Raw genomic sequence first — 23,358 nt, forward strand, 5'->3', positions numbered from 1 at the left:
GTATGTGCCCTTGGGATTTAACTTTTACTGTGAGGGGAAAGTGGTGTTTTGAAATATATGCTGGCTGGGTCCTTCCTTTCTTTTTTCTTTTTATTTTTTCCTCCCTCTTAGAAGCATATTCAAGGACAAGGTAGTGAAATTGAAATTGAGGAATGGTCCATGAGGGAAAATGCCATTTGAACTGGAGAAGACAGGCGGTAATTCTTAATTGAGTGTCCCTCTTCAGTGGGCTCTCATATTTTCACTTCAGGAGGCTTTGTGTTGGTTACTGAGTCCATGAAGGGCACTGCTCAAGACGCACGTGCTCCACGGCCCCCGCCTTGCTAGATTAATGGGGTCGTTCTGAGAAATCATGGTCTGCAGGAAACATTTTTAACCAGTGCTGTCAGAGGGAATCACTCCGTGTTTACCTTCTAGGATTTTGGCACAGGTTCTTCCAAGATGGAACACAAGAGTTTATGAATTGCGATCATTTGCAAAACGTTCCGGAAGACTCTCCTCAGAAATAAGTCCATCACACCAAAAAACGATTTCAATGGTTGACACGATACCATCTCAGTGAATTAAATATAAAATGAGCATTGGAAAAAACAACAAGATTTATTTAAATACAATCAAGGAATGGGTTATTTATGACCCAGCAGGAATGTTTTTTAGGAAGAATTCCCTCTTTACTCAACCTGATCTATTCCATCCTTCGGGTTTTCATTACTTAAAAAAGGAAAGACATATAAAGTATGAAAGTCCTCAGCTTTATTAATGCAAACATATTTTTTATTAAAGAATGAATGCATTTATGCTAAAGAATAGTTTACATGTGTTGTAGAGCAGCAAGCAATATCCAAGAGGCGAGTTCTTCTCAATACGACTCCATGCTCATTCTACATGCCTTAACACTGGACCCACACACGGGGGGCACACGTACACACACACAAATGCATACAGGAACACACAGATACACAGACCAAAACGGTGACACCATTACTCTCTGGATTTGATGAGCTCTCATTTAAGGCTTCTGTAAGGTGCCCCAGTGCCTCTAATATTACCGGGATTAAAAACAGACTTCAATCAAGGAGCAGCATTACCTGGAAAACTAGCCATCTGCTCCTAGCCTTAAATGTATGCATTTGAACCAACACTTTCAGTTTCATTCAGTGTTGACTCTGTGTTGATGATATTAAAGATCCGTGAAACTGAGACATCTCAGACTCTCTTAGCAATATTTCTCATTAGAAACAGTGGATAAACCGGCAACTCCACCCCTAAGATATCACCAATTGTAAGATAATGGGGTCAGATTTCCCTTTGGGACACAGTTTCTCTAGACAAACCGAGTGTATATAGCACATTCCCTATTTGAGTACTATGTTGAGTGATTGAGGCAAGCCTTCCTTTGTGATGCCCAATCAGATCTGAAGCTTGCTGTGAAGGATTCATCAGACAGGACCATCAAGTAAATAAGTAACCATAAATCAGAACTGATCAAAGGACAGCCTGCGAGGAGTTTGCTCACTTGCTGATAACTCATTCCCTTTTCCCAAGGTTTCTGTGGTTGTGGTGGTTGTTTGAAACTCCTACTTTGTTTACTTCACCTGCTTGGGTCTTTTCTTCCCTTTTTGTGTCCTGCAATGTATGCTGAGAATCCATCCCTTAGGGACATTCGCTGGGTTGGAACGAGAAAGAGGGTGGATGAGGAGGGATGAGGAAAGCAGCTATTAGTAGTTGCAAGTATTCTAAGAAAATAGATGAAGTGAATACAATAAGAGGGTACTACTTGATATATTTACGTAAATAAAAGCATTATCTTTAATTGTGAATTAACTGCCAACTATCAGCTTGTTAGTTGTAAAGCTCAATAAAGGCTGTGCTGATTTGCTTACTGGGGAGAGAATCGGAGACATGCCGGGGAGGGGGCTCTCAGGCTATGCCTGAGGTGTTCCTTTAGCTTTGCGGCCTCCCACCTGCACCTGCACCCCTCACCCACACACATACCCTCTCCCCATGACTAGGGATCCTACAGGTGCATCTAACATTTTTGTTGGATTTCATAAGGCAGATTGGAATGGTCCATCAAATAACAGCCGCAGTGTATTTGCCTGAGAGTGATGATAACTGGCATGGGGTCTCCTACAGGGAGGCATGGGGAAATGAGGGGGGTGGGGAAAGAAGAGAGTCTAGAACTTTCCTCCCCGTCCACACGCCCACCCTCCTCACAGTCACAGCAGCAGCAGATTTCAATGTAATGTAATTATTTTAATAATACATTTCTTTAGATTTAGAATTGCTCTTCTGAATTTAAAAAGCTTGGTCGGCCAATAATTTGGCAGTCTTTTCTTCCCAAATTTGAATCATTGCTTATTCATCTATCATCTTGAATTCCTTGACCAATGCTGCCTTGCTGAAGCATCCTAAGTCCATTCAGCCATCATCAGATTCCAATTCCTGGGAAACTTCTTCCGATGAGCTGTTCCTATGGATCCGACCATCACTCTTCATACTGTGGAAAGTCTTCTTGAAGGCCTCCATCATGGCGTGGGCCAGCTTCTTGGCCTCGAGCTTGCTCTCACACTCTACAGCGTGGCAGTCCATCTGGTAGGACAGGTCGTCGTTGATCTCCCTATAAACCCAGGCGAAGATGTTCGGGCTCACGTTGTGGTCGGCGGTGCAGTAGGCGATGCGTGCCACCTGGAAGGTATCCATGTGAACTGTGGCTTCACCTTTGTGGTCGAGGTGATGAAGCCACACTTGGAATGGTCGGATTTCCAGAAGGGCATTGGCTGGAAAGACATCTTCTCGGGCTAGCGTGTGCTTCTTCCAGAGCTCGATGACGGGCTTTTCTGTGCAGCCTGACAGAAACTGCATGCCTGTGGTGGGGACTTTACCCAGATAGGTAACCTGCAGAGAGACGAGAGGAAGAAAAAGGGAAAGGTCAATATTAGGCTCTTCATTCTAGTTGTTCACTTAGATGTTCTCAGTCACACTGTCACTCTGGGCAGGTAAAGAGACATCGTTCCAGCTCCCAAACAAACAAAGTTGTCACCAGAATTTCTACATTTTCTCCCTCACAAGTGGTACTGAAATGCCTTAAGTAGCGTTGGATTTTTTAAAAACCTAATTTCTAGAGACCCATTCTCCCTCTCATCTCCCTACCCCCTTTTAAAATTCAAATTAGAGTAACAATATGATCTTTTTCCATAATTTGGCATTTCTTTAAAATCATAAAGCCATTTGAAGTTTCCTTTCAACCAAACACATGCAGAATTTAATGACAAGAGGAAGTCAAAAGGATGCCGCATCTGAAAAAAAAAATCTTTATTAAACTTGTCTCCTTATCTCTTTAAAATTCTCTCACAGTGTTTGATATTGCCTAAGCTTTTGCTTCTAGCAAATGCCAAGGACACAAAAACATTATGGCTTAAAACATGATTGTTATCCCTACCCCACCCCCCACTACCAGCAAGGTAATTTTTTAAATATAGCAATACTCAGCTGTTTTTCAGCCTAAATAAGTTTTAAACTGATGAGCATCTGGTTATAGTGATAATAAAAGAAAGATCCACAGATGGGTCGACACTGGAATTCTGGCTTATCAGATAGCTAGACGGCTAGTATGAAAACAAAGGCAAAGAATTCCAAGTGACTCAAATAGTATCTTTTTTTTAAAGATTTTATTTATTTATTTGAGAGAGTACAGACATATGTGCATGAGCAAGGGGGAGGGGTAGAAAGAGACGGGGAAGCAGACTTTCTGCTGAGAGCGAGCCCTGAGCAGGGCTCAATCCCAGCACCCCTTCTCCATCATGACCTAAGCTGAAGGCAGAGATTTAACCCACTGAGCCACCCAGGCATCCCTCAGATAGTGTCTTTTAAAACACTTGTTTATTATCATACTAAGAAGGATTTTCACTTTTTCTCTTTTTTTTTTTTTCATTCATCAAAATTCATGGAACTACCACCATTGGAAAACCGGCATTATGGAAATGTGTAAAACTGAAGAAATCATTTAAGAAATAACATAAGATAGTATATAATTAGGTTCAAAATCAGTGACACAGATGTAAATACTGTCAATCAGAGGAAGATAAGATCAGAAAAAAAGTCCACGGAAATGATGAGAAAGGAGATTTGGGAATAACGATTGCAATCAATGTCTGTGTTTCGTGGGGCTATAAAGGTCACACACACAAAGATGCAGAACACAGAAGTTAAGTACTATTGCATTTTTTTTCATGGTTTGTTTACCTATTAAACAAGAGTTAATTAGACATTCCCTTTAAAAAATAACTTATTTGTAAAGAGGCACAGTGCTGTACATTCTAGGAATACTTACCGGGAACCTACTATACACAACGGCAAAGAACCAGGGGAGATGAAGAAGGGGGAGGGGAAAGATGGAGAGGTCCAAAATCAATAGGAAGGAGGTCATTGATATTTGCTCACAGCACAGTCTTTGAAGCAAGCGCAGTCAAGATTTACATCCTAGTTCCACAGTTCACAAGGTGGGTGGTTCTGGGCCATGCGTTAACCCTCTACCATAGTATAAGGCAGACCGTGAAAAGGGCAGGTGAAGGATACAGGCAAAGGACCCTAAGGATTCAGAAGAGGGAGAAATGGCATCCTGCTGATGGAAGGCCTCAGGGTAGAGAATCACTAGATTTCAAGATATGGGGTCTCAAAAGCCAGGTAGGAGAAGCACGTGAAGATAGCGAGAGGAGGGAATAGGAGGGAAAAGGCTTGCAGTGGGGAAAGCTCTCTTCCACACAACTTGGGCAAACAGGCCACTTAGGCCTGACCAGATAGGAGGTGGGGACAGAGGGCAGCCCTGGAGAAGAGACAGGATGTAAGCTGCCATTGGATGAAAGCAGGCAGAAGGTACTACACGCAGCCTAGGGAATAAGGACATCCCTGCTCTGGAGGGAATGCCATAGAAGGTCTACAGTCCCAGAAGTGCCCAGATCTGAGCAAGGTTGTGAACTTGGAAGACTTGCGAGGAAGAATAGATGGGAAAGTCTGGGCAGTAGCGGAATGCTCAGACAGCACAGCCAGGAGGCAAGAAGACCCAGACTGGGAGTGGAGTTCATGGAAGTGATGGGAAAAGACAGATGGAGCCTGATGGGATGACATTAAAGAAGTGGGACTGACAACATGTGGTGGGAGACAGAAGGGGAGAATGACACAGACAGACAAGCAAGTTTCTCACCTCCACAAGAACAGCCATAGGCTGGATGGCTCCTGTTCACTCCGTGTTGGAGTAAATGTGCAATAAAGAGGTCTTAACTTATATATTTGCTGCAAATGTGCTTTCTGTATATGGTACTTCATGATACCTTTTACTCTTTTTTAACAGCTTTATTACATTTTTATAGAGGTGAAATTCACATCCCATAAAATTAACCATCTTAAAGTGTGTGATTCAGTGGCATTTAGTAGTCAAAATGTTGTACAACTATCAGCTCTGTCCAGTCCAAAAATGTTTTCACTGCCCCCAAGGGTGATGTCATCCCCATGAAGCTATCACTTTATACCATCCCTTCCCACCAGCCCCTGTCAACCTCCAATCTGCTTTCTGTCTGTATGGATTTACTATTCTGGATTTTTGTATAATATGCAACCCTTTGTATCTGGCTTCTTTCACTGAGCATAATGTTTTCAAGGTTCTTGCAAGAGGTACCATGTAGCAATAGCTCATTCTTTTCTAGGACATCTTTACCTCAAGAAATTCAAAAGAAAATGGGGAAACTAACTTCAGTGCTTGAAGTAAAAGTGCATTCTTTCTTACTATCCACTGAAACTAGAAATAACCATATTTATATTTGACAGAAACAGCCTTCAGAGGGAGGAAATGTCCTTCAATTTTCTCTAAGCTCACACACACACACACACACACACACACACACACACACACACTTTTTAAAATTAAAAAGTTATCCAGCCAATGCCTTCTAACATGTTATAATTAAGGGATGAGCTTAAAAACTTTATTAGAAGTTGTAGAAAATTCACTCCAATCAAAAGCAATTTCATAGAAGTAAATATGTGTAACTCAGAAAAATGTATTCCTTTCATAAATATTTATGACTTGAAAACTGAAGATTTTAAGGAAATGGAGTTTTATTTTGGAAGTGTGCTTGAGAGAAGGATGGGGCAGAGATGAGTAACCCAAAGAGCTTACTAAAATAATAACAAAAGCTACTTTTACTACGTGGACATATACAAAAACAATTTTAAAGCTCTGAGATAGAACAGAGGACATAGATGTAACCTCTGGGTATTAAACTTATGAAAGTAATCTTCATTCAGTGGCCCAGTTTCACCAAGGTTACCTAGATGGCACACTGCACATTGAGCATGAGGTTCTAAATCGTCATTTATATATATCACCACCAAACCAAGCCACGAGGATGCTGAATAATGTAGTACCTAATATTTGCACCACACTTTAGGCAAAAGGCTCTTTGTATCTACCAGCTTCATTGACAGACCTATGGATTCATGGATCAGGACGGAAAATGATTCCCGTTAGCCCATTTTCAGAGGTAAGAACCCTAGGTCAGGGACTGGCCCCGGGACACGCACTCTGTTCTGCAAGGTGCTGGGCTTTCTGGAACATTCTCATGATTTGTGAGGAAAATGGCATGGAAAAGTCACCCTCTAAACATACGTGTTGAATTCCTGAGCTTCTTTGCTATTAGAGGAGAGCTGTTTCCATTGGAGTCCACTTACTAGACACTTGTTCCTTTTCCCCATCTTTTGACTATAAGAGAGATTTTGGACTTCTACGAGCACCCTAGATACAGCAGGTCCTCCCAAAGAGTGGACAGCATTCTTGCATGGGGTGCTTTCGTAAATGACACTCTCTCCCATGCCATGAGGGGCATAAGCCTTGATTTACAACTTTATTCCTTATTGTATAATTGCAGAAAGTAAGACTCAGAAACTTTTTAAAATTCCCAGGTAAAATGGAGCACAAATAACAAAATTATATATATATATATATATATATACACACACATACATACACACACACACATACACATACATATATGTATATATATAAATACAATATAAATATTAATATATTTAATATCCATATAAAGTATAGGTTTTCTAAAACTCAAGAAAATATAGTCTACTTAAAACAAAATCAAAGAAAACAAACTGTTTCATCTCAAGAACTGAAGACTTCTGGCATCTTCCTAAGAATATTCTGTGAAAAGAGAAGCATAAATATGTTCTACCAATACTAATCCTAAATATTCCGTTAGCTCATCTTGCAAAGTACTACTCAGACTGCAGAGGGTGGAGAGCTAAAAGTTGTTAAGGGGAGGACTCCTCACCATTGTGATACTGACAGGGGCCTCCAAGCACACCAAATGTTCACCGGGGCTTCCACAATTTATGTTTGCTCTCAATTGGGATTTTCCATGGAGACTACAGAGGCTGCAGTGGACAGACTGGACAGAAAAGCCCTTAGTATAAGCACAGAATTAGCAAATATGCCCCTGACATGCCAGAAAATGGCTGATTGTCTAGATAAGCAGCAGTCTTGCTGCTTGATAGGACCAGGATCTGCTTCCCTCCGGCCTTGGTAAGACTCTCAGCTGGGTCTCCTCTGTAATTAAATGAGCTAACCCTGTCCAAGCCCTTCTAGGCAGTCCCAGTAATGGGACTCTCTGGTTCCTACAGGATCTAGTCAACATAAAACATGAGCTAAAGGGTCTAATCTGATGTCACTGGGTGAACCTCAGGAAGTCAATGGAACCTCTGTTTTGTTGCCTTTGTGGAGGTGACGATGTCAGAAATCCCAAGAGATAACATAAATACAAAGAAACAATGCTAGGTTGGCATTCCTTAGAGAGACATGGAAAAAGAATTATCTGAATGAAGTTTCTCTAAAAATGGAAAGTAAAATGATGACATGATGTTCCAAGCAGTTTCCCCTCCACGTAACCCCTTTAAATCAGCCCTGTTATCACCCATAATGGCTTGTGTTCTGGAATCCTCACTTGGTGCACTTTCCCCTCATAAGTCAACTATCTACTACCTGCCTATGCATTTGCTAACCCTCCTGTAAGTTCTCCAAAGTCTGCCATTAACCCATGACTCTAAGTCACTGGAGACAACAACAGCAACAATTCTTCAGGCTTTAATTTAAAAAAAAAAAAGTTAATTTCTCTCTTTAATTTTTGATATATAGTGTAATAAAAATATACCTATGGCTCTGTTTCTCAAGGAAAAACTTAGAGTAAAAACTTAAAAAAAAAAAAATCAACTGTCTCAAAATTCCAAAGTTTCATTATGCTGTGCACTCAGCCATTTCTTCTACCGACATGAAGCCACAGAACCCACATGTGTCAATAAACAGAAACCCTCCCAATACAGTGTGTTATCTCTGTAGCCTTCCATGTCAACACTGTGGTGGGGATTTACTCTCTTCATAGAGAGATCGCTTCTTGCCACAATCTTCCTGGGGGCAGGGGGACTTTCTTTCACACCCCTCTGTGGGCACCTCCTCCCTAGAAGTAAAAACACAGGACTCAATGTGCAAGGAGGCTTCAGGAAGTTCTGCTGCCAACATAGGTCCGATGAAGGAGAATCTTGTTATTCCTGCCCATCTATGAAAGAGATGAATGTTTTCTAGATGAATAAGTCCCTTCTGAGCCTCATCCTTATGGGCTGCTATCTTCCAGAGCCACAAAATTGACGAGAAACCTTGAGTCACTAAACAGGTCACTAAATGCCCAAAATGGTAGACAGATTTCTTTCTTTTTCTTTTTCTTTTTTTTTTTTTAAGTTGTCACCTCCCAGGGTGTAGGAACAAAGGGACTCAGAAGAGGACAGGAAGAGTCTTCCGGGGGAGTAACAACCAGTTGGAAATAGGCAGTAAACACTAACATCTTTTCTAGGGTTGCAGGAACAGGCATTGGGCAAGAAACTTATTAAGAATGAATCATTCAGAGAGAAATAAACAAGCCGAGCAAAAAAATGAAAGTTTTTCCCCATGTGTCATTCAATGGCATACTCTGATGCCTCAGACACAGACGGTTGCAATATGTGTGAATGGGCTTTGCCCAGTCCTGACTGAAAAAATTATTGGAGAATATTCACAGCGTGTGAAAATCCATAGAGGCCATGAAGCTGAGGGGCCTGCCGGAGCGTCTGCCGCATTCCAGTGCCAGTCAGGAGAGACTGGTGTCCTCAGAAGCTCTCCTTCCCACCCAGGACTTTTCCAACAGCTTATCCAGCTCTCCATTCATGAATCACCATTCTTTCTTCATCTGTGGCAAAACAAACTATGCTTGCCTGACATGAAGCCTTCTAACCAACTGAGCAATCACCGTCCCTTCCTTTTGATGGCAAGTCAATATTTCATTCTGGCCTGAAAACCCCTTGTTTAGGACCCTGACCTGTCTCATCCTAGACCAGACAGTGGGATGGAGAGGCTAATGACAGGGGCGCCAAAATAAAGAGGTAGGACAGAATGGATGATCATATAAGAATCCAAGCACCTGGCTTCCCGGAGATCTTGGATCTTCCAAGCTGGACAAACCCAACTGCGCAACCACATGAGCCCAGCTTTGGTTCAGTTTACTGTGAGGCTTCTACAGGATGGCACATCCAGATCAAAGCTTCTCCAAGACGCCTTTCTTGGGATATAAAAATCCTTGGTGTTCTTTCATTGTCTGTAGGAGACTTCCTGTCCTCAGCTGACATAAAAGAACACGATATGGGGGCGCCTGGGTGGCTCAGTGGGTTAAGCCGCTGCCTTCGGCTCAGGTCATGATCTCAGAGTCCTGGGATCGAGCCCCGCATCGGGCTCTCTGCTCAGCAGGGAGCCTGCTTCCTCCTCTCTCTCTGCCTGCCTCTCTGCCTGCTTGTGATCTCTCTCTGTCAAATAAATAAATAAAATCTTAAAAAAAAAAAAAAAAAAAAGAACACGATATGAATTCAAGAAGGAGAATACTTGACTGGGAATCCCAATAGCCTTTGGGTTACAAGGCAGAAGATAAGAAAAAGAAGAGCCAAAAGCAGAGTCAGGCTCTTCTCTTCTGACATTAATTCCTGCTACACTTTGTGGAGAACATTGAGATTCATAATCCCAGCTTGAATTGTCTCCTTCCTTGCTGGCCGCAGAGAAGCAAGCAACCGCTACACATTCTGAAGAGAACGGATAGATCCACATACCAAGTACCTAACAATCCCCAATGCAAAGACAGACGTAATGCTAATTATGACCTTGAATCTGTATTACATGTTGTAAACCATGAAGGAGGTATTAAAGAATAAATGCTGTTCACAGGAAGCCTACGAAGTCATTGAGAAAAAAAAAAAAAAAGTATTGAGCTTGGGGCTTAAAAATTAAATTTTTTTAAAAATGAATTTTCTTTCTTTCTTTCTTTCTTTCTTTCTTTCTTTTTAAATATTTTATTTATTTATTTGACAGACAGAGATCACAAGCAGGCAGAGAGGCAGGCAGAGAGAGAGAGAGGGAAGCAGGTTCCCTGCTGAGCAGAGAGCCTGATGCGGGGCTCGATCCCAGGACCCTGGGATCATGACCTGAGCCAAAAGCAGAGGCTTTAACCCACTGAGCCACCCAGGTGCCCCTAAAATGAATTTTCTTAACGGCACATTCATTTGATAAGTATGCACTGAGCACCTACAGGGAACAGGTATATTAGCGAACAGAATCAATACACTCTCTGCCCTCTTGGGTCTTACGTTCCCAGTACACAGCAAAGGTTACCAGACTCAGCATGACATGGGCAAGGCTGGCCTTAGTGAGAAGCATACACACATGCCTCTGTGAGCATTTTCAATAAATCTGGAAAACTTCTCTTAGGTTCAAAAAGGTCTTTTATATAGCACAATGGGGACAAAAAAAAAATCCCCATTTAGAGTCTGTTCCTTGGATCAAGCTGTGTCCCATGAAGGCTCATTATTTTTACATTCACCATGGTTTGGGTTCCTGAAACGTGGCTGTGGTAGAAGGTCAGGCAGGAGAGAAGCATCAGGGAGAAGGGAAGGTGAGTAGGAGCTAGGAAGATATAAAGGTAGAAGACCAACGCAGGCTTTGTCTCCCAAACAAAATGGCTTAGCAATTAGATTGCCATTGGTGACTTGACACTTGCCCTAGACAGAAGGGGTTCCTAGCCTCCCTTAACATCTGTGTCTTCACTCTCAGGATGTTCCAGATACATCAAACCGACTTGCCTTTATTGAATTATTAGAGTAAAATGATGTATTGTTTTAGGCTACTCAGCATCTCTTCTACTTTTCTTAGATTTCTCCTTTCTTCATTTTGGAGATCCAAATAAGTGTTCCCAGTGTTTAAACCCAAAGTATTGATAATTATATTGCAATAAATTCCTGATGATTCAAAGGTGTATCATCCACATTCTCTGTCTTCAGTGCTCAGTGGGGCTGTTCATACTTGCCTAACACCACCCCTTTGTTGCAGAGATGGTGATTTTGGTGATTCTGATAACCTGTCTTACATCACAGCTGGTCCCTGAAAACAAAACAAGATGTGGGACATAGTGTTTCTACCCCAAGGACCAGGTTTTTCCCTCTACCCCAATTTTCCTGATAGGATCTGGATCCTTTTTTAATTTTTTTCTTTTCATTCTTATGTCATCCATCTTCTCTCTGGCCACTTCTTCAGGTGTCCACACTAAGACCCAGTCAGGAAGGTGGAAGGGTGACAGACACTCTGCCAGGCTTTGTTTAACATTCAAAAAGGAACTTGCAATCAGTTAAACTGTCCTTAACCTGAGATGTGTTTGCGTAACTCAGAGATTTAAATGATGATGCTAGCTAGCATCAATAATTGAAGGAAGGAGACAAGAATGCAGACTTAATATTCAGATATCCTATTCCTAAAGAATTTTGAAATGGTGTTTAACAAAGCAAACAATCCCTATTTCAAAGAACAATTTCAAAGAGCAAATACTAAGCATGTGCTGTGTTGGCTCCAACCCTGCCCTTGTGGGTGGTGTACCAACAAGCCAGACAGCATGTGATGCGGAAATTGCTCTGGGAGCCACACGCATGGTGAGCAGGGCTTTACAGAGCACTCAGCAAAGGTGGGAGAGCCTCAAAAGACCAACATGAAAGGCCAGGGCTCAGCTCTCCATAGACCTGGGAATACCTTCTGGTTACCCTCCACGGTCCTATACTCCTCACCCTTCAGACTTCTGTGGGTCATCCCTGAGAAGACCAGACAATTCTGGATCAAAACGAGGATTTTCTTCTCTGAAGTGAATATTGGGTACCACTCTGGGGCCTGTTTTTTGGCAGACCTCTTTAGGAGTAGACCCAGCTGTCCTTTGGCTAGACAGGGATGAGGAGGAATTGTTGCCATTTCCCTTAAGGCTATGCTTTGAAGTCTTTGCCTTATATCTGTTTGGCCAGGCTAAGTGGGCTGACCCAGAGGCAGAGGATGAGCCTGGTGGCCTAAGGTAAGCCTGTCTCAAACAGCACATTTTTGTTACCCCCAAAGGGGATGGTAATGACCCTGAAAGGCTCCCAGACTTAATTTTCTTCTTAGCAACAATGCTGGCAGTACAAATTAGGTTTTCCAAAGTGCATATCCTCTGGTGCACATTTATGCATATTCCTTTGTTTAGTGATATTTATTTATTTCGGTAACTTTCCTAAGGTCATAAATGTTAAGAATACTTTTCTTACTGTTTAACAAGTCTTTCCAAATGCTTGCATATGTTATGTTGACAGAATCTGTAAAAATATTAATAGAAATTTTACTGGGAGATATGTTTTCCTTTTATTATGTAAATGTACATCACAGGGGGAAAAAGCAAATTTACTAAGACCCAATATCAAAAAATAATTAAGTCCTATTTTGGCACTCTAATAAAGAGACGAACATTTCTTCAGCTGTTAAATACAGCTTCTGTCTCACAATTAGGAGTTTAAGTGATAGATTGGTTTCATTGATTCATATTATTATAACTTCGTTCCAAAGACATAGAGTGATTTGAGATGCTCTGCCCCATCTTGTGCTTATCAAGCATTTCCAATGCGCAATTTGTCCTGTCAATTGTCTCTTAGATGTGTGAAGTTGGAAATATTGCCATTGTCACTGTCAAAGACAGAAGCGATTTATCTGGGAGGCACTGAAGTGTGCCCCTGAAGACAAAGTCACTTAATAAAAGTGACACCACATTGAAACATACATCCCCTCATCAGTCCCCTTCTGTTGAGCCGGCTCAAGGATGGTCAAACCTACCACTGTTCCACTCGGCGGGACGATAGCAATTTATTTCATGACAAGTCTGCCATCTCCCCTCCTGCTTTCTATTCAGGGGAGGATCCTGGAAAGGGACAGACATTCAGCAGAGCTCTGCAGGCCCCAAAATGTTCCCAATGAGAAGATTCTCTAAACGATAAATCAATATGAAGCACACGGCTTGAGAATTATCCTGACAAATGGATTCGAGGGACAAGCACAGCGGCAGGTGAAAAATGTCACCAATTTTAGTCCTTGAAGCACTTTATCAATTCATTTTGCTTAGTGCACAATTCATTAGAAATGGACCAGAGGAGGCATTGAACAGTAGAAAGAATCATATCGAGACAACATTTGGTTGAAGGTAATAAAACAAACACACCAGTCTCTGGGTTGCGGGTCTAGAGCTCTGAATCAAAGGCCAGGGAAGGTTTGCAACAAGAGGTACACCGAGGAGAATGAAACATGGAATTACTATGTGTTCCAGAAAAATGAACACTTATGTTCAGACAAAAATCTCTACATGAAGGTTCCCAGTTTTACTGGCAATAGCCAAAAAAATGGAATCGGTCCAAATGTCTTCCAACAGGAAAGTGCTTAAGTAAATGGCGGCACAGCTCTACCATGGAGTGAACATTTGACACCTGCAATGACCCAGATGAATCTCTAAGGAATTCTGCTGGGTGAAAATAAACAATCCCGAAAAGTGACAATGTAGATTCCGTCTGTGTATCACTTTAGAGATGGGGAGCAGATCGGTGCTTGCCTGGGCCAGGAGTGCGGTAAGGGTGTGGTTAAAGAAGACCAACAGCGGAGGACTCCCTATTATAAGGAACATGTTTAGAATCTTCACTGTGGGACTGGAGACGTGCCTACGCTTGTGCAAAGAACTAAATACATATGCACATCATGAGAAGATTTTGGAAAAGCTGAATGAGATGGGTGGAGGGTGACTGCGGTATTACATGACAGTTTTGTAAAGTGTTTCCCTTGGAGAAAAGTGGGTAATGAGTGTTGGGGAACTCTCTGGATTATTTCTTCACAGCTACATGTGAATCAATTATCCCAATGAAAATAGCAATTAAAAAAGTCATCTCATCCATCTTATTAAGGGTTGTTTTTCTAATAAAGCTATCTTTTATTCATAAGGACTTATCAACATTTGTAACACATTTATGCTGTTCTGATCAATGCATATGCATATTAATTGTATGGCGAACTCAAACCAGAAGATATTTAAATTTAATGACATATGGTCAAAAAATAGTTTTTTAAAAAATTTCTGTTATTTACATACTTTCCTTGCAGAAGAAATATGACAGGGTGGGAAATAAATGATTAAACAACATTCTGAAATCCACTCTCTCCCTTTATGGGGGAAAGGGAGAGTGACCTGAGAAGAGAAAGAAATGGTCTGGTTTAATCTCCTTGTCAGCTTGTTAATGACAGACCTTGTGCCATTTGCTAGCAGGCAAGACCTTATCTATGGAATGCTTTTTGCAGGGTGTATCTGTTTGCCTAGAATTGTTTGTGGCAAACCAACCTGAAATCTGTAGAGTTACAGCACATAGCTTCCAGGAAAACGTCTCTTAAGCTACTGTAACTAAGTATAAAGTGGAAATGTCTCAAGGTTTAAAGTGCTCTCCTCCGGGGATGCCTAGGCGGCTCAGTCGGTTAAGCATCTGTCTTAGACTCGGGTCATGATCCCAGGGTTCTTGGATCAACTCCCACGTTGGGCTCCCTGCGGAGCAGGGAGCCTGCTTCTCCCTCTGCCTGCTCTGCCTGCTGCTTCCCCTGCTCTCTCTCTGACAAATAAGTAAAATCTTTAAGAAAAAATAATAAAGAAGTTCTATAACTACATACAGTATTAGGTATTTTCTGTGTTATCTGTGCTAGACCATCTATGTTCCGGCAAGAAGGGACTGAGAAAGACTCACTGATGGTTCCAGATCTCAACTTGCTTCGCTTGTGCTGATTGCTTCCTTGAAATTATTAGTAAAGTTTGGTACTGGATGAAATTTCTGATCTGAATATCCAATTCTCTGTGTAATCTCATCGGGTGATCAATAGCTTTTCAAGCAGACCATAATATTATTTTAGGATGACATTCAGTGGGGTTGCAAGTGCTGCTGGAGGGGACAGAAGGACTATAAGAGACCAGGAAGGAAAAGAAATGCTGCAGAATTTATGATGGTTAAAAAAGAGCGATTATAAGTAATGCTGCTGTGGACATGGGGATATGGAAATCTTTTCCAGTTAGTGTTTTCATTTTTTTTTTTTTATATATTCCCAGAGGTGGAATTGCTGGATTACATGGTAGTTTTGTTTTTTTTTTTTCTTTTTCAGTAGGCTTCATGCCCAGTGTGGAGCCCAATGTCCGACTTGAACTCATGACCCTGCAATCAAGACCTGACCTGAGATCATGAGTCGGACACTAAACTGACTGAGCCACTCAGGCACCCCGTGGTAGCTCTATTTTTAATTTTTTAGGATCCCCCATTCTGTTTTCCATACTGTGGCTGTTATCAACTTAAAATCCCACCAACAGTGCACAAGGCTTTTCTTTTCTTCACATCCATGCCACTTGTTCTCTCTTATCTCTTTATTGTGGACATTTTAATAGGCATGGGGTGACATATCACTGTGATTTTAATTTACATTTCCCTAAAGACTAGTGACGTTGGGCATCTTCTCATATACCTGTTGGCCTTTTTAGATCTTCTTTGGGAAAATGTCTATTCAAGACCTTTGTCCATTTTTTTAATTGGGTATTTGTTGTTGTTGTTGTTGTTTGTATTTTTTTTTCTATTGAGTTATATGAGTTCTTATACATCTGGGGTATAAACCCTTTATGTGGTTATGCAAATGATATATGGTTTGACATTTTCTTCCCTTTTCATCAATTGCCTTTTGATGGTTTCTTTTGCTGAGCAGAAGCTTTTTAGTGTGATGAAGTCCCACTTACTTATTTTTTATTTTGTCACATCCAAAACATCATTACCAAGACCCAGTAGCCAAGACACAGAAACAACCTAAGTTTCTACTGATTGATGAATGGATAAGTAAGTTTTGATATATACATACATATGATTCAGCCATAAAAAAATTGAGGAAGTCTTACCATTTACAACAACATGGATGGGGCTTGAAGGCATTATGTTAAGTGAAATAAGTCAGACAGAGAAAGAGGAATACTGTGGGATCTTACTTATATGTGGAATCTAAAAACAAACAAACGCCCCCCCAAAACAACAACAACAACAAAAATAAACAACTCACAGAAAAATCAGATTTGTGGTTACTAGAGGGAGGGGTGTGAGGGAGGGTAATTTGAAGGATTGTGGTCAGAAAGTACGAATGTCTAGATATCAGATAAATAAGTGCCAGGCATGTAATGTACAACATGATGACTATAGTTAACATTGCTATGTGATATACAGGAGGGCTGTTAAGGGAGTAAATCCTCTATGTTCTCATCACAAGGATAAAATTCCTTTTTTTTTTCTTTTTATTGTATCTTTGTGAGGAAATGAGTGCTGCTATACCTGTTATGATACTCATTTCATGATATATGGTAATCAAACCATCAGGCCATATGCCTTAAACTTACACGATGATGTATATCAATGATTTCTCAATAAAACTGGAAAAAAATAGTGCCTGGCATACAAGTGTCCTAGCACAAGTTAAAAGAAAAAAAAAGAGAGAGATGCTAGTTTGGTACATAGGTTATATTGACTACATTTAAAGAGCCATATAGCAATTTTATTTAAAATTACACTATTTTAGGGGCACCTGCATGGCTCAGTCTGTGAAGTGTCTGCCTTTGGCTCAGGTTATGATCCCAGGGTCCTGTTGGGCTCCCTGCTCAGCATCCCTCTCCTTCTACCCCTCCCCCCCATTTATGCTCTCTCTATCTCTCTCTCTCTTGCTGGCTCTCACTCTCTCCCTCTCTCAAATAAATAAATAAAATCTTTAAAAAATAAAAGTAAATAAAATTACAGTATTCTAAATATGATAGAAATTATATCCTTTGAAAATGTTTAAATATACAATGGAGATATTCATTGTGTAACTTAAAAAGGTATAATCAACTAGAATACTGACATATTCTGTAGAAAACTGAATGAAACCCCTATAATATGTCTTACCTGACTGATTATGACTTAAAAGATCTACTCATAATTAGAGAAATGCTAACTAAAACTACACCGAGGTGCCTTTCTCACTTACCAGACTGGTAAAAATAAAAGGTACAAACATTGTGAAGACATTGTGTTCACAAGGCTATGGAGAAACAGACACTGCCATGTAGATTGGGGTACAAAGTGACATAACCTTTTTTGAAGGGAATTGGTAATACAGAACAAAACTACACAAGGATCAATGAGTATCTGGCTGAGGGCTAATTTAAATGGAAAATAAAAACATTTTTATAAGCGTATATAGTTGAATAAATAATCTTGAAGGTTTAAATTTAATTTAATTTTAGATACATGCAGCCAAGGATCTGTTTTTGATCAAAATCATTCCATCATGCTGATAAGATCAACCTATTTTGGTGACAGGTGACAAATCCTATTCTAATTGTCCCGGTGCATGTGTATGTGTGTGTATGAAATTACACCTTTGAAACAGAATCTGTAATCACTCAATAGCTTTCCTGTATTTCCCTTCTGTTTCCAAATGGAAACCCAATGCATTATGTGAACATAATTTTTAATGACTAGCCCCATCATGTTTTTATATATTGTTAGTGAAAACTCACCTTGGAACCATAACTTTCTTGCTATTTAACTATTCAGCTCTGCTCAAGGAAATATAGTGACTAATAATACTGTTACTATTCACCTCCATAACAGAGTTATCACACTGAAAACAACCCTAAAGAATTCCTCAACTAGATTTCTTTGTACGAAAAGAGAGTGATATCAAATATTTAGAAATCCAGGAGCAAGGACTTACAGAGGCTTAAGTTGTAGCTTTGAAGAGTGTCTGGTTAAAGTCATTTTAATGAGTGTATTCTTAAGAGAAGAAAAAAGAAAGAAGTTTCTCTTTCAGCATTGGGAAAATAAGATTAAGGAATGAAGCCAACTTACAGGAATCTTTCAAGATGAATGACCACTTCAACAAATACAATTATTTTTAGTAAGAGTGCACTTGCACTGGAGCAAAGGTTTCAAATCTTGATGGATTAAGGAAAAGCAAGAAGCTCTTCTGTTATTTTTCAGGAAACACCTGCTCAGCAGCCAGAAGTCTTACTTGCTTCCACAGTAGAGTAATACCAGCAGGGCAAAGTGTATGATCACTGCCCAGTAGACAGACTCCCAATTGTTTCCCTCTGGTTGGCTTAGCAGAGGTAAAGAGCCTTGGAGACCATCAGCCCAGGTAAGCAGAAAACTCAAAGGCAAATGGAGGAGAAGACCTGTGAACGGCACCAGAAGGAAAGTCTATGTGGCCAACAAGGAAAGAACAAGGAAAACATCTAGTCTACCTTTGAAATGGGTCTGATTTTCTAGGCTCCAGAAACTCCACACACATAAAGCAAAGATACAAATAGCACGACTTCCAGATCCAAGCCTGGAAAGCAGTTCTCTCTTTTTAGAAGAATTTTATTTTCATTGTTTTAGGAAATGTCTCTTTATAAAATGTTTGTGAGTTCCCCATAAATGCACTGGATTTCCCACAGTCTTTGTGTATTGACTTTTTTGAGCTCTCTCAACGTGCTTCTGATGAATTTCTGTGTATTTCCATGTTCTCACTCTCTCTCCATCACCAGCCTCACTGGGATGCAGAGATGCTTGGTGTGATAAGATCTACTAGGACCTAAGGGACAGTAAGAGACAGATCTACAGGAGCACAAGTCCTGTCACAGACACCACCAGTGCTGGTTCTGTTCATCCCTCCTCGTTCACCAGAAGGGGAATGTAACGGTTAATTTTCTGTGTCATCTTGACTGGGCATGCAGATACTTAATCAAACAATATCCTGGGTGTGTCTGTGAGGATGTTTCTGGAGGAGACAAATATTTGAATCCTTAGATTGAACCGGATTGCCTTCCCTGGTGTGGGTGGGTCCCATGCAATCCCTTGAGAGCCTGAATAGACTAAAAGGTGGAATAAGGGAGAATTTGTTCTCTTTCCCTGTCTTCAAGCTGGGACATTGATTTTCTCCTGCCTTTGGACTTGAACTCAGGTTGGAGCCAGACCAGTGGCTGTCCTGGGTCTCCAGCTGCCAACTGTAATTCTTGGGACTTTTCAGCCTCCATAAGCACATAAGCCAATTCCCTTCAATAGAATCCTTTATTATGCACTATATATAGTACATATGTAAAAATAAATCTCTTTACACACACACACACACACACACACATACCCTATTGGTTCTGTTTTTCTGGAGAACCCTAAAGCAGGTGGGATCTAGCACTTCACCACTACCTGCCCCCCTCCACAGCCCATAGTCCTCTTCCTCACTACCCCTTCTCCTTTTGTTAGAGATAGCTCAAATGTCCCTCAGTTACTCAGCTCTTAACCTCTATAACTGTGATTCTATAATAGTGACTCTATACCAAATCAAAGTTGTGAAGTCTCTGAAGGAAAGTAGACTAAGAAAGTCAGGCTTGATTTTCCTTCAACAATGAATTATACTTGGGAAAACAGTAAAGATGAGTGCTTGTGTTCATTATTTCCAGAGGGGACAGGCCATCTTTGCCTCACATAGAAAGTGCACTTGCTCAAACTTTGGGGACTTTAGAGCAGAGAGGACATGCCTTCAAGAGGCCCTGGCTTCTCTCTTCTGTAGCCTCCCTCTACAAATGGCCTCGCTCTGCCCAAGTCCCAGGCATCTCTTTGAGCTTCTTGTGATTTCCTTCCATTTTGCTTTCTATAAACATTATCTGGGACTTCACAGTAACAGCCCATGTTAGAGTGTAGACTCCCAGAATACAAGTACAGGTGCCATATTAACAGCATATGACACACCATGTAAGCCCCACAATAAGAGAATGAAAAATAAATCAGCTAACTCTCCTTAACTTTCAATTTTTTAATGATAACATACTCAGCATTACCATTTTCAAACTTAAAAACTCAGGCTAGTTTAATATGAGAAGTTTATTCCCTTTTGGGTGTTGGTCTATTTGTAATGGTGAATGAATGATAACAAGGTAATAATGATAGCTAATAACAATAATCATCTCAATTAATAAAACAAATGACTGGTATGCTGAGAAAATAAAGATATCAAGAAATCTGAAATACAACCAACCTGATACTCAAAGGTGTTTTTTTTTTTTTAAGATTTTATTTATTTATTTGACACACAGAGAGAGAGATCACAAGTAGGCAGAGAGGCAGGCAGAGAGAGGAGGAAGCAGGTTCACTGCTGAGCAGAGAGCCTGATGCGGGGCTCGATCCCAGGACCCTGAGATCATGACCCGAGCTGAAGGCCGAGGCTTAACCCACTGAGCCACCCAGGCACCCCTCAAAGGTGTTTTAACATTAATTCTCCTCACTGGTTGGTAAAAGGAATAGGAACAGGCTGGTGGTCGTCGGTTTGTTTAGTCAGTTTGTTTGCTCAAGTTTTCTCTACCATCGGGCCTCTGCTACCTCAGGTGGCAGTGATGTCTTATTTTGTTGGGTCAGTACTTTTCACAAAACCACAAATGTGCTCAGAAGGTAACGAGGGGGCACCAGTATTCCCAGATAGGCTATGCAAGAAACAGGTAGGGGCCAGAATTTGGGGTGGAAGTGAGATGATATGAAAACCTTCCTTTCCTGGCCCCAACTATAATGAAAAATTTCCAGAACCTGGAAGGACACTTCCATTAAACAGCAAATGTCTTGAGCCCAAGCCAAGATGCCTTCCCTGTCTACCCTTCACACTCCCTCTTGGATTGGCTCTTCTCGGCCGTCTCTCATTGCCTTCTGTCAGTCACAGACTCTGCATCTCAGGTCAAGGGTGCTGGCATTGCGGGGGGGTGCTGTCTTTGCATTGTCACTGAACGTTCCTTGTTCCTTGAATTTGCGCAATCACAGAATTGGCAGATGGGGCTCTCTCTGTGACTACAAGGCCTCCATTGCCTGCCTCAAGTGCCAATGGCCCAAATTAAACTTGACATTGCTCGTTTCTGTCCACTGTCATTCTGCTCTGTCTGGTGGCAATTCAATCTGGGGGTTAAAAGAGAAAATGGTCTTTGGAGTTTCTTACTGATTCCATCAAAGAACCCACTCATCCTACCAGGAGCCATGCTGCAGCAGGGCAATATATTCCTTCCACTGAACAGAGAGATTCAATTAAAAAAACAAGCTGGGAGAGAGGCCATAATTTTTCACCAAACCTTAGTATTAATACAGACATACACACTCCCCCCAACTTCCTGCAATTCCCTCTTTGCAGAGCTTGTTGTGTATGAATGCTAAGAGAAGAGTTAACATCTCCAAATTGGAAATGTGTGATGTGTGTGTGCACACATGCATGTGTGCAATGTGTGCACATGCAAGTGAAAGAGAAAGAGACAGGAAAATGCTCTTTGTGGCCCAAGGAAACATGCCCGAGCTCTTCTTCTTGTAGAGGTATATAGTGGTATATAATATACCTGCTGAAATCTTAGGAAAACAAATTCTAATTTTTTCTCCTTAATTTTCAGGAAAATATAAAATAAAACATAATTCAGCCCAAAGTAATGAAAAATTCTCTCCAACCTAACTAAACTCACCACCTACTCCTAATAATCCTCCAAAAGCAGAAGACAAGTGAGATTTTTATTCTTCTACCTAGGAGCTTAGATTTAAAGAATTACTCCAAACAGAGTCACCTCCCCAAAATATTTGATTCCCTGTTAGATTTTGGTTTGGACAAAAAAATTTTAAGTTGATGAATCCATCTCGGTTTCAAAATGTATAGGAAATTCACTGATTTAAACCTTCTGACGTACTTAAATCTTCCAATAAAAAGGCAAACTCAGCTTCTATTGCCCAAATTAATGTGGCAAGAACTCCTATCATCTTGATTGCTACAAAAGAGTCCCCAATAAAAGAACAGTTAGTTATTTTGGGGTACCCAGGAAAATTCCCCTGTGCCCCCACAAAGCTTACAATCGCCATAGGTTTCCAGAACCATGGAGAGTTTGAATCAACCTGGAAAAGGACTTCTGTCCCAGCTCAGCCACTCTTGCTCAGTCGGAGCTACACAGCTACCTTTTGCATTCAAGAGTGGTTCCATTTTTCTTGAGTCAACCCCTCACTCTTCTAGAAAAAGGAATTGAAATTCAGACCCAAGATCTATTCTGCAAGTAGACATCACATGAGCCTCCTCCACTTCCTTCCTGACCAACACGCCCAAGGCAAGCTTCTCCATGGAGTTCCAGTCCCAAACTGGAAGCCTTTAGACACCAAGGGTGGGCAGGCAGAGAAGTGATTTTTGTACTAACCAATTCTGAGCCCCAGCTCAGCCAGGTATGGATGACTTATTGACCCCACAATAAGAGAAAAGCAAAACAAAGCATAATCCTCTTCATTTAAAGCCAATACTGTACTAAGTGATGATCTGTTTAGGGGGAAAAAAAAGGAATGAAAACAAAACGAGATTTTTAAAAATGACAATATTCAGTTTTATGTCACCAGGAAATTAAATTTTTAAAAAATACTTAATATTTCTAATTATTTTTATTTTATTTATGGGCCTCATCCCAAATACAAAGATAATAGTACTTAATATTACAGAATGATAACTCTCAGGCACTGTTCTATGTATCCAATATACGAATTCACTACTTCTCACATAGGCTTGGGAGGTAAGTATTGTTATCATTCTCAGTTTATATAGGAAGAACTGAGGCACACAGAAGTTAAGGCACTTGGCAGAGGGCACACGAGAAGTTTGATTTCAGAGCCCAGTTCTTAAGTGCTTCTCATGTCACTTTTTTAAATCAAGATGGTATTTAGACACTCCCTCTTTGCCCAAGTACCTTCATACTAAGACTGGGGATGTAATGAAATCAAAACATCCTCTTGTGATATATACCGTTACTTAAAAATATTTTGCTTTTTAGGGTGATTCCTAAAATGGCAGATAACTTCTAAATACCTTCTGTATGTGGTAGCAGGAGT

General features: G+C 40.8%; 1 protein-coding gene across 1 annotated transcript in view; it reads right to left on the reverse strand.

The window, feature by feature from the left end:
* Positions 1 to 731: 731 nt before the first annotated feature.
* The window catches only part of PID1 (phosphotyrosine interaction domain containing 1), a 225,313-nt gene continuing 202,686 nt past the window's right edge, over positions 732 to 23,358 (reverse strand). The window contains exon 3 of the mRNA XM_032857414.1: positions 732 to 2,898. Coding sequence (XP_032713305.1) covers positions 2,422 to 2,898 — 477 coding nt within the window. The 3' untranslated portion in view covers positions 732 to 2,421. The remainder of the gene's footprint in view (positions 2,899 to 23,358) is intronic.

This window comes from Lontra canadensis, unplaced genomic scaffold, assembly GCF_010015895.1.
Source record: "Lontra canadensis isolate GAN:19392208 unplaced genomic scaffold, GSC_riverotter_1.0 scaffold13, whole genome shotgun sequence".
NCBI lineage: Eukaryota > Metazoa > Chordata > Mammalia > Carnivora > Mustelidae > Lontra > Lontra canadensis.